Source organism: Chiloscyllium plagiosum, chromosome 35, assembly GCF_004010195.1.
Source record: "Chiloscyllium plagiosum isolate BGI_BamShark_2017 chromosome 35, ASM401019v2, whole genome shotgun sequence".
Lineage (NCBI taxonomy): Eukaryota > Metazoa > Chordata > Chondrichthyes > Orectolobiformes > Hemiscylliidae > Chiloscyllium > Chiloscyllium plagiosum.
The window spans coordinates 4,563,240-4,576,089 of NC_057744.1; the positions used below are offsets into that span (position 1 = coordinate 4,563,240).

General features: G+C 43.3%; 1 protein-coding gene across 2 annotated transcripts; it reads right to left on the bottom strand.

Moving 5' to 3' along the window:
* Positions 1–917: 917 nt before the first annotated feature.
* Positions 918–12,481, bottom strand: LOC122540507 (small integral membrane protein 35-like). 2 transcript variants are annotated; one of them, XM_043676370.1, is made up of 5 exons: positions 12,405–12,481; positions 11,097–11,198; positions 7,815–7,928; positions 6,181–6,214; positions 918–2,317 (listed from the first exon to the last, which is right to left on the bottom strand). In XM_043676370.1, the coding sequence occupies exons 1-5, from the start codon at positions 12,406–12,408 to the stop codon at positions 2,161–2,163; spliced, it is 411 nt and encodes a 136-aa protein (XP_043532305.1). In that variant the 5' UTR covers positions 12,409–12,481; the 3' UTR covers positions 918–2,160. The 2 variants fall into 2 exon arrangements, with proteins under 2 accessions (XP_043532305.1, XP_043532306.1); XM_043676371.1 differs by having other exon boundaries at positions 11,097–11,221; positions 12,405–12,456.
* Positions 12,482–12,850: the final 369 nt, after the last annotated feature.

Consider the following 12,850-nt stretch of genomic DNA (forward strand, 5'->3'; position numbering starts at 1 on the left):
GGAAGGAGACCAGAATTGCATGCAATATTCGAGAGTGTGGTGCTGGAAAAGCACAGCAGGTCAGGCAGCATCTGAGGAGAAGGAAAATAGACGTTTTGGCAAAAGGCTTTTGTCAGGTTTAAATAGGTAGGCAAAAGAAATGTACCTGTAGCTGACAGGACCAGGATTAAGGATCACAGGTTTAAGAACTAGACATGAGACCAAGAGAGATGTGAGGAAAAATATTTTTACAATGGAGTGGTGATAACCCAAAGCTCATTACCCAGGAGAATGATGGATGTGCAGACGATCAATAATCTCTAAAGTGGATTGTATGAAAACATGAGGAAAATAAACTTCCAGGATTTTAGTTGTTTGAGCAGGAGAATATTACTGATTTAGATTGTGCGATGGGGAGCTGAACTGGGTGTTGGGCCAAATGGCCGCTTTCTGGGTAGTAAGTGATCCAATGGCTCCTCACCTCATGGATTTTGCCATTAAGTTAGGAGTAAGTCTCCGTGCTTCATAAAGAGGCACATTTTCACCAACTCTAGGATTTATCTGCCAGAGTTATATTTTATGTAGCAACATTTATTGAATCAAAACTTCACTCATTTGAGATGGAGAAAGATCCCAGTATTTGAGAAATCCAGGGCTGCCCCAACAACAAATCATTACTGAGGCAAAATTGGCTGCAGTTCTTAAAACCAATGAGACTTAAGGACTTTTCTTTTCCAATTCTAGATTCTGTATCTTCACTGTCTCTAAAATCTATCTCCCAGTGAGAGATAGAGTAATTCCTGTCCTTCATCGTTTAGGCTGCACTTCCATTCTCTATTGGCCTCGCCTTTCATGCCAGTTATGGTGTTGTTAGATCTTTAGTCCTTGTCCGCTAGCCTTATTATTTACACACTTTCATATTCATTCGCCTGCACAGGTTCAAGTGAGTTTGCATTTTAATTTTATAATGTACATGAAAACTGATCAATACAAGAAATGAGTCTTGGACTCTTCACAGCATTGCAATAACTAAAGAAAAAAGCAATAGTATTACAGAACTTCTTAAAATGTAATGGGTTCTTTTGTTCAACTGCAAAAGGTAAGGCCATCAATGTCTGGAGAGGACTACTTTACCACTCAAACAACCATTAAGAGCATCAAACACTCCCAGAACAGGGACAGCATGGGGCTAGATACAGAGAGAAGCGCTCTCTACACTCTTCCCATCAAAAATCCCCAGGAAAGGGACAGTACATGGTTAAATACAGAGTAAAACTCCTTCTAACTATTATCATTAAACACTCCCAAGACCAGGACAGCAAGGGGTTAGAATCAGAGTAAAGCTCCCTCTACATTGTCCCCATCAAACACTCCCAGGACAGAGTCAGCACAGGATTAGATACAGAGTTAAGCTTCATCTACATTGTCTCCATCAAGCACTTCTTAAGTTGCACTCTTTAAAAGACTTCTGGGCTTATTATTTCAGAGAAGAGCAGGTGAATTCTCCATGGTGTCTTTATCAATATTTATATCTCAATCAAAGTGATTTTCAAAATTGGAATACTTGGTCAATATTTCTGGCTGTTTGTGCTGTGTGTCAGTTGCTGCATGTTTCCTGCAATAGTGACCACAGCTCAATCCGTATGTCATTGACTGCAATGAAACACTTTGGGATGTCTTAAGGTCATGAGTCAACAAATGTCATGAAATCAAAAAATCTGACTATTAACTCATCAATTTTTCTGGGATTTTCCTGTGTGTGAATTGACTGCAGGGTTTTTTTTTTTACATTTCAACAGTGAGTACCCTTTGAAAAAAGCCACATCTTTGGCTGTAACATGCTCTGTGACATCGAGAGGTTGCACAAGGCACTAAATAAATTCAAATGGAATACAAAAGAGTTCTTCTGTAGTTAGCTGAGTCATTTCCACTTGTCTCTCACGATGATCTTATTATTGGGTTAGTGCACATTTGGTTTGGACCAGATGTATCTGCACCCAGTCTACTGCTAAACAAATCTCAAGTAACAAAAGCTCAGATTTCCCTGAGAACAATCAGTAAGTTTACTTCCCCAATACCATAGCCCAGCACCAAAGAAAAAGCAATAAGTGCAAGCTTTTACTTGGTTTCGTCACAAAAGTCCCTGACGATGATGAGGGACTTATCTCTTTCACAGCCTCTTTAATGTTGTTCATCAACAACAGGGTACAAATCCTCATCTCGAGTCCTCATGTTCTGATACTGGAACTCCTGGTTTGAGCTTAGATTTCCTCCAGTCTTCATCATCCCACTGATGGAAAATGGTGGATCAAACTCCAACTGGATAGATTTCAAGTCTCTGCAGAAGGATCCAGGAGTTGAGATCTGATACATTCCTGCACCACTTTCACCCCCGTCATCTCCATATCTGTGTGACCAGCCCGCTGACCATCTGTCTGTTTACCACTCATCACAAATCACCATCAGCACCCCACCATCCTCCAAATACCCAGGAACCCTCCAGCTGCTCTGTGCCTTGCTAGAGTTTGGTCACGTGCACACTAGGAGATTTGCCACCACCTCGACCCAGTGCCCATCTCAGTGCGGGATCTCACTGAGGCTCTTCAGCAAGGGGATGGGAAGAGGACTCAATGAGGCTTGACCCTGTCCTCACCGAACAAGGTCCCCTCCAGCAAGCAGTTCAGAGGAGGTTTCCCAGACTAATAGCTGGATTGCCTTATGAAGAAAGGCCAGACAGACTAAGCCTGTGGAGATTAGAAGAGTCAGAGGTACTTAAAATATACAAGATGCTGAGGGGACTTGACCAAGTAGATGTTGAAAGGATGGTTCTTCTTGTGGGACAATGTGGAACTACGAGTAATAGTTTAAACATAAGGGAGTACCCATTTAAGACAAAGATGACAAAATGTTTTTTTTCTCTCAGAGGGTTGGGAATCTTTGGAATTCCCTACCTCAAAAAGCTGTGGAATCTTTAAATATTTTTAAGGAAGAGTAGACCGACTCCTGTGACTAAGGGGATGAAGATTATCCGTGATATATAAAAGTTGAGGTTAAAATCAGATCAGCCATGACCCTATTGAATAGCAGAGCAAATTCGAAGGGCTGAATGGTCTGCTGTTGTTCTTTGTTAGAACTCAATGGATAATTTCCAGCTTCAGTAACCACTCATTGCACAGTACCATAAAGTATACTGCCTGATATCAGAGAACCTGAGCCCTAACCCAGGGCATTACCTACCTTTGGAGCTTGGTACACTGTTAAAATATCTGGTCTACTTTATAATGGACCATTTCCTGATGACACAGCTGCAGAATATTGATCAATATCCCGTCTTGTATCAAACCTCCTGTTCTCATTTCCAAGGGTGAGGCCAAGGCCTTCCAGTTGATTGGATCACCCTCATGACCAAAGTACAGTGATAGTTTGCCATTACCTTCTGCAGGATGCTGGCCAGGAAACTGTTCCCGACTTACCTACCGCCTGCCATCAGGCTCATTGCAAGTGTTTTTAGGCTCTCAATCATCCCTTCCATGGCCAACAAGTCCTGATTTGGAACACAAATCCTGAACTTCTAGTCCAGTGGTAAAGACACTACTCTGTCCTGCTCCACAGACTCTTTTGTCATTGACATCACCGTGTATACACATGAGCCAGACATTACACTCCAGACATCATTGTGCACACACATGAGCCAGACATTACACTTCAGACATCATTGTTTACACATGAGCCAGACATTACACTCCAGACATCACCGTGTACACCCATGAGCCAGACATTACACTCCAGACATCACCGTGTACACACATGAGCCAGACATTACACTCCAGACATCATCGTACACACACATGAGCCAGACATTACACTCCAGACATCACTGTTTACACACATGAGCCAGACATTACACTTCAGACATCATTGTTTACACATGAGCCAGACATTACACTCCAGACATCACCATGTACACACATGAGCCAGACATTACACTTCAGACATCATTGTTTACACATGAGCCAGACATTACACTCCAGACATCATCGTGCACACACATGAGCCAGACATTACACTCCAGACATCACCGTTTACACACATGAGCCAGACATTACACTCCAGACATCACCGTGTACACACATGAGCCAGACATCATCATGTACACACATGAGCCAGACATTACACTCCAAACATCACCGTGTACACACATGAGCCAGCCATTACACTCCAGACATCATTGTTTACACACATGAGCTAGACATTACACTCCAGACATCACCGTGTACACACATGAGCCAGACATTACACTCCAGACATCACCGTGTACACACATGAGCCAGACATTACATTCCAGATATCATTGTTTACACACATGAGCCAGACATTACACTCCAGACATCATCGTGTACACACATGAGCCAGACATTACACTCCAAACATCACCGTGTACACACATGAGCCAGACATTACACTCCAGACATCACCGTGTACACACATGAGCCAGACATTACACTCCAGACATCATCGTGCACACACATGAGCCAGACATCACCGTATACTCACATGAGCCAGACATTACACTCCAGACATCATCGTGTACACACATGAGCCAGACATTACACTCCAGACATCACCGTGTACACACATGAGCCAGACATTACACTCCAAACATCACCGTGTACACACATGAGCCAGACATTACACTCCAGACATCACTGTGTACACACATGAGCCAGACATTACACTCCAGACATCACCGTGTATACATGAGCCAGACTTAACATTTTGAGGTGACAAATAAGCAAACAGCCTTTTCAGGAAAATGTCAGATGTTTTCTGAATTGCAGCCGGAAATTTCTGAGCATTTTCTAACTGGCACAGTGACTTTGCATGCAGCAATTTAATTCTGACTGACTGCACACCATTTTTAACCAAAATCTCAATACTTATTTCTTACTATGAACACATAGATCTGGTGTAGAAGCAGAGTTATATTCGGGACATTTGATGACACACTGTCAACTTGCTGCTGCATATCTGATTATACAATGTCTAGTTTTGAATGTTGGAGACTCAGATAGCTGGATTTTGAGTGTCAGCAGAATTTATCTGACTTCAAGGATCTCACACTAGATCCTTGACCAATGTCAGTACAAGGTTCAAAAGGAGCAGGACTCCTGGGTAGATTTTACCAACTCTCCAGCCCACAAGCAGCTCGGGACGTGTAAACCCTCTACACACACACTGTCTGTCCATACCTCTATCCATCATCCATCTGAGCCCCTCTACATCCCTGACCACTGCTGCCCCCAGAAACCTCACTAAAATGGTTCATAGCTGCAGCTTCTGAGGATTACACAGAATGTATGACACAGAATCAGGCCATTCGACCCGACCAGTCCATGCTGGGTTGCCCACTAGAGACTCCTCCCACCTTTCCTCATCTAAATTTCCCACTATTCACTCCAATCCCTTCTCCCTATCAGCTTGCCTCATTTCTTCTTAAATTCATTGACATCATTCACTTTGGCCAATCACATTCTCACCACTCTCTGAGAGTGAAGTAGTTTCTTTTGAATTCCCATTTACATTTCTTGGGGACTACCTTATATTGATGTCTTTTACCCACGAAAGGAAACCAATCTCTCTGCGTCTATTCAATCAAACATTTAATAGAATCCATGCAGTGAAGAAAGAGGCAATTTGGCCCATCAAGTCTGCACTGACCCTCCAAAGAGCATCCCTCCTATCCCTGTAACCCTGCATTTCCCAAGGCTAATCCACCTAATCTACACATTCCTGGACACCGTTTGCAATTTAGCATGGCCAATCCACCTAACCTGCACATCATTCGACTGTGGGAGGAAACCGGAGCACCTGGAGGAAGCCTATGCAGACACGGGGAGAATGTATCTCTACACAGATAATCGGCCGAGGCTTGAATCAAACCCAAGTCCCTGGTGCTGAGGCAGCAGTGTTAACCACTGAGCCATTGTGCCATCATTTTAATCATCTCAATTAGGTCGCCTCTCAGCCTCCTCTTCTTGAGAAGGCAGAGATCCAGCCTCTCAATCTGTTTTTGCTACATTATAACCACACATTCCTGCTCTGTATGACACAGTAAAGTTGGTATCTTGATGAACAGAGCAGCCAGTGAGCAAACTTCTAAACCGTCCAAAGTGATGTTCCAGTGAAGATTGTCAACTATACCTGAGAACATTTTGGCTGAAGAACAGTTTGGGTTCTGTAAAAGGCAAAAAGAAGCAGTATCAGCAACTCAGCTCATTGAAGCAATAAGAGAGTCTTTAGACTACAGAGAGGGCATAATGCTTACACACACACACTTAACTCTCACACACACACACACGCACCCATGCACATTTATTCCCCATATGTGCGTGCTTGCACACATGTGCACACACATCCCACACAAGTACTCACCCCTCACTCAAACGCACACCTTACACACATACCTCTCACACATACACACACACACACAAACTCACTGACCACCCCCTCACTCACCCATCGCTCCCCACAAAGACATACACCTCTCTCAATCACATACCCTACACCCTCACACACGTGACCCCTCACATGCACATATTCTCTCACAATGATTTTGATCAATTTTTTTCAGTCTTTCCCCATCTCTCCTGTAGTTCTGATGCTTTATAACCTCAAAGATCCGTGTGTGCTTTAACCCTGAGCATGCCGCCACTGAGTGTGACTCTATCCTTGTCTTTCATCCATCTACACCTTCAAACAGAGAGCTTCAGAGGTATGGGACTTCCCTCTGTGCAGTTCCCTGACACTGTGAAGCTAAATGCACCAACTTAACAAAATCAATCCCAATCTAGGATTGAACCTCTCCAGGTTTCTCTGGATATTTTTGATTCACTGTCAGATTCCCTGTGGTTATCCTATAATTTTATTGGGATCCCTCCCATAGTGCAGTTACAATATTGTCCAGTCACTCATAGGAAATGAATTATTAAAGGTAGTCTTGTTGCTGGTCAATCTAAAAGGCAGTGGTTTTAACGCTAATCCCCAAATCCAAATATGATATCTTAAAACCAAGCCCTAAGCATTACTGTTATGTTTAATTCTTGGGACTATGTTTAATGGAGGGGGTTGGGTTTAGATTAGATTTTCTGGTTAATAGAGTTAGGAATTGGATTTAGTGGTTTTACTGAGCAACCTTTGAATTTCAAAGTAGGAATAAATTATTGCGGATGCTGGAATTTGTACTGAAAACAAAAAAGTACTGGAGATCACAATGGGTCAGGCAGCACCCATGAACAGAGAGCAAGCTAAAGTCTTGAGTTGCGATCAGCTCTGAAGAAGACTAATCCAGATTTGAAATGTTAGCTTGATCTCTCTTTGTGGATGCACAGCATGATGGCTCAGTGGTTAGCACTACTGCCTCACAATGCAAGGATCACTGGTTCAATTCTACCCTTGGGTGACTGTCTGTGTAGAGTTTGCACATTCTCCCTGTGTCTGCATGGATTTCCTCCCACAATCCAAAGATATGCAGATCAGGTGAATTGGCCCTGCAAAATTGCCTGTAGTGTTAGGTGCATTAGTCAGGGGTAAATATAGGGTAGGGGAAAGGGTCTGGGTGGGTTACTTTTCAGAGGGTCAACGTGGACTTGTTGGGCCGAAGGGCCTGTTTCCACACTGTAGGGAATTTAATCTAATGCTGCCTGACCATTGTGATTTCCAGCATTTTTTCTTTTCACTCTGAACTTCAACCTTGTCCACTAATCCTAAATTACATTTTGTGATCCAGTTGTAGGGTTAGTGATCCTTCCAATTAGTCAGACATTTTCTGCACCTACTTTGAAAGCAGCGCCCGTGTCTGTAGTACTGGACTAAGATCATGGTCAACAAGATTCCAGCCAGGATCAGCAAGCACACAGCAATGATAACCGCTCGAACATTTACACTGTCACCTAGAAATGGAGAGAAATGAGGTCAGCATGCATCAAGTGAATTCCCAACACTTCACATTTCTCATTGCTGCCTTCACAACTGATTTAATTTGAAGTGTTTTTCATCTCTGACTGAAAATTGAAATATGCAGAAGAGAAAAACAAGCATCAGTCCATGCTGGTGTTCAGCTTCAACATAAGGTTTCTCCCATTCCCTCTCTGTCACACCCTATCACAATATTCTTCTATTCCTTTTTCTCAAATGTTTATCAAGTATTCTCTTAGTTACAACTGCATTACTTATTTCATGAGGTAGTGAGTTCCACCATCTAAACACCCTCAGGGTAAGAAGATTCTCCTGAATTGGATTAATGTTCACGAGATCTCTCTGCATGAATGAATTCTATTTAATTCCTAGTGTAATATATTTCAGGTTTCCTTACCAACCCCAGAACCATCTCTTGTGTGAATGTGACTGTGATGAGCTTCCCTTTTAATGACACATTGGAGGTGATGTGACCAGGGCGGAAATCACAGGCACATCTTTAGCTGTTTATGCTCCACACTGCCAATGCTGTGTCTGACCAAGTACAGCAGACCCTGTAAGAACCATGGGATCTATTGTAGGGACGGTCTTAGACCCTGAGTGTGACACAGAAAGTCCATTGAAGTTACCTACTTGCAGACAACTTATTTCCTACGGGGATACCACTCAACCTCTATCTCAAGAATCCAAACTTATTTCCAGTTTTTAGTTAATGTAATTTTCTCCCCCGTTTTCCTAAAGTTGTTCACTGTCACCTCATTGGGACCAGTATACGAGTGTCTGACATGGAAGGTCAAGTCCAACACTTATAGTTACTGTACAGCATGGCAACACATCCTTTGGTCCAACTCATCCATGCTGACCAGATATCCTAACCTAATCTAGTTCCATTTGTCAGCATTTGGCCCATATCCCTCTAAACCTTTCCTATTCATATACCCATCTATATGCCTTTTAACTGTTGTAATTGTACCGACCTCCACCACTTCCTCTGGCAGCTCATTCCACACATGCACCACCCTCTGTGTGAAAATGTTGTCCTTTAGCTCCCTTTTAAATCTTTCCTATCTCACCTTAAACCTATGCCCTTTAGTTCTGGACTTCCCCATCCCAGGGAAAAAACCTTGTCTATTCACCCTATCCATGATTTTATAACATCACCCCTCAGCCTCCGATGCTCCAGGGAAAATAGCCATAGCCTATTCAGATGTGACCAAATAATTCTGATCAACCCTCCTGGAGCAGCATTGAGTGAGTGCCGCACAGTCAGAGGCACCATCTGTCTGCCATCTCATATCAGATTCGATGGGACTATTTTAAAGGACATAATACAATTTCCCTTCTGTGGACAGGCTCAGGCTGATTAGTTTGCAGGAAGATGGGTTTGAAACCCACCACAGCAATTAATGGAACTTCAATGAAATTGATCAGTCTTGAGTATAAAGCTAGATACCGTGATGGTAACCATAACAACTATGACTGAATGTACAAAAACATTTGGTTCGTTAATGCTCCTTAAGAAAGCAAATCTGCTGTCCAGACCTGATGAAGAGCTTATGTTGACTCTCCTGCTCCTCGGATGCTCCCTGGTCCAGCACCACACGTTTTGACTCTGATCTCCAGCATCTGCAGTCCTCACTTTCTCTTTCCAAATCTGGCCTACATGTGACTCCAAACCAACAGGAGTGTGCTTGACTCTTAATTGCTCTCTGATTTTTACAAGGATGTTGCCAGGACTCAATGGTCTGAATTAAAGGGGAGACTGGACAAGCTAGGACTTTTTTCTTTGGAGCATAGGAGACTAAGGGGGGATCTTACTGAGGTGTATATGGTTATGAGAGGCATGGATAGGGTGAAGGCACCCAGTCTTTTAACCAGGGTCAGGGAATCAAGGACTAGAGGGCATCAGTTTAAGGTTAGAGGGGAAAGAATAAAAGGGAACCTGAGGGGCAACTTCTTTACACACAGGATGGTATGCGCTGCCAGTGGAAGTGGTTGAAGTGAGTACATTAACAACATTTAAAAGGTATTTGGACAGATACATGGATAGGAAACGTGCGTATATGTATACACACATACACATGGACACACATATACACAGATGCGCACACAGACATCCACACACACCCTTACAGACACACACACTCCCACACTCACACATGCACCCCCTCACAGACTTAAGACACTCTGCACTCACTACACACACACACTTTCTCACACTCTCAACCCCCAACCCAGACAGCATAGACAGAGAACACAGGGGACTAACACCTTCAACATATTGTCTAGCTATCACCATTGTTAACAGCTAACCCGAGAATGCAACTTTTAAAAAAAAAGGTTTTGTGATTTACACATGAAAGAAGTGAAACTATCACTGTATTCTAACAGATGAAAGGCTTAACAGACAATCAATTTTTCAATGTATAATTTAAGTTACATCACACTGTAAAGTTTTGCTATAAACTCTGTGTGTTAGGATTGAGCCCTCCACTACCACCTGATGAAGAAGCGACGCTCCAAAAGCTAGTTTGCCTCCAATTAAACCTGTTGGACTATAACCTGGTGTTGTGTGATTTTTAACCATGGATAGGAAAGGTTTAGAATGATATGGGCGAAGTGCAGGGAAATGGGATTAGCGTGGATGGACATTTTAGTCAGCATGGACCAGCTTGGGTTTAGATCAGAGTGGTGCTGGAAAAGCACAGCAGGTCAGGCAGCATCCAAGGAGCAGGAAAATCGACATTTCGGGCAAAAGCCCTCCAGCTTGGGCCAAAGGGCCAGATTCCGTGCTATCGGACTCTATGACTGTATATGGTTAAGCATGACAGGCAGCTCAAGGGCAATTAGGGACGTGCAACAAAAGGTGGTCATGCCAGCAACACCCACATTCTGTGAAGAGAATAAATGATCACTTTGCTGTTTGAAAGCTTAATGTACACAGAGTGGCTGGAATGTTTCTTACATCAGGGACTACACTGCAAGATGTACTCCATTACCCTTGAATGCGTTGGGATGTCCTGAGCATGTGAGAGGTGCTATGGAAGTGCAAATTGTTTCTTTTTTTTAAAATTCAAGATATTACTAAATTCAATTCACAGATTTTCTGGGAATGAATAGACTTCAAGTGGATCTCTCCTTACTGTCTCCTGGTTCGGTGTTGTTCATACGTGTAAGTTGACCCTTGACGTGGAGCAGGATTTCACTGGGGGCAGTGACTGTCATCTGGTCCTCTTGTGGATTACCTGCAAAACAGGAAAGACAGAGACTAGGCCATGTCAGAGTCCTTGTTGTTCAGTGACTGGGGAGGGATGAGGATGTGTGTCGATGGGGAGACTGTGATGTTGCGGTAATGTCTTTGGCCTGGCCATCCAGAACCCCAAGTTAATGTGTTGGGGAGCTGGGTTCGAATCCCACCAAGGCAGACGGTAAACTTTGAATTCAATAAAATCTAGAATAAGAAGAGATTACACAACCACTGTCAGTTGTCGTAAAACTTAATTAATGTCCTTAGGGTAAATAACAGTGTCGTCCTGACCTTGTCTGGCTACATGTGACTCAGTCTGGGCGATATACAGTCTAGGTGGATTAGCCATGGTAAATAAGGTAGGGGGGTTCTGGATGGGATGCATTTCAGAGGGTCAGTGCAGACTCAATGGGCTGAATGGCCTCTTTCTGCACTGTTGAGATTCTATGATTCCAGATCCAGAAAAGTGTGGTTGATTCTTAACCATTCCCTGGCTAATGAGGTTTGGCCAATAAATGCCGATCTAGCCAATGATGCTCAACTTAATGAACAAATAAAAAGTAAACCACTGGGAGCTGCAGCCACCAGTGTGAAGGTGAGTGTGCAGCATCTGACCCATTTCCCCAATGAATACGTGTCACTGATGCCTCAGTGGGGGAGCCCCATCTTGTCTTTGAATTAGTTTCAATCCCATTCCAGGATGTAGTCAGGTGAAGCGCTGAGGGTGTGCTGTACATGTCCACATTGAGCTCTGAGACGGATATTATTTACCCAATGTGTGTATTCAGGAACTGACACAGAGGCACACAGGAAAGCATTGTTCCTTTTATCCGATGGGTTTTGTAGCACAGAATAAATCCAGAGCTGAAGACAATTTGTGTTATACAAATCAGCAACTGATCTCAGTAAGACCTCTGACCCCTTGCAAATTGGTCACTTGCATTAAAAATAATAATTGGAGTATACAGCAGCTATTTTAAGGAATTAAAATCAGACACGCAGCATTGAGTAAATATTGCCATGAAACTACAGTGACAGTGTCATATTATGAAATCCCAAGAGCAGCTCAATGTTCTGTACACTTCCTGATGATGTAATAAATTTTCCACAACCACAGAAAATCCCTTTCAAAAACCCTCACTAATTGCCTGAAATTCATCCTTATATCTGAAACAATAATGGGTCCTCTGACCCTGGTTCTTACCCATCTCTTCTCCAGGTTGCGCATGGACAGAGCTGAGCTTCCTGCAGTATACCCCGACTGCCCGCAGAACTGGTTTCTCCTGATTCCAGACAATTCAAGTGCATGAGTGTCTCAAATAACTAAGAGATCAAGTAAACTGAAAGAGTAAAAGAAGGGCAAACTTTAAACTGATGTCAAATCTCCCCATAGCTTCCATCCTTCCCTCCCAACTCCCTCCAACCTCCTTCTTCCTCATTCCCAGAGCTTCTCACAGCCTTTCCAACTCCCCTTCACCCTTCCCCTCTCTTTCCCCCTTTTCTTCTCTCCCTTCCTTTCTCCCCCTCTTTCCCTTTCCTCCCCTTCTCCCATCTCCCCTCCTTTTCCCCTCCCCTTCCCTGCTGTCCTCTTCTCTCTTGTTTCCCACCTCTTCATCTTTCTTCCCTGACTGGCCCTCCTCCCTGTATTGT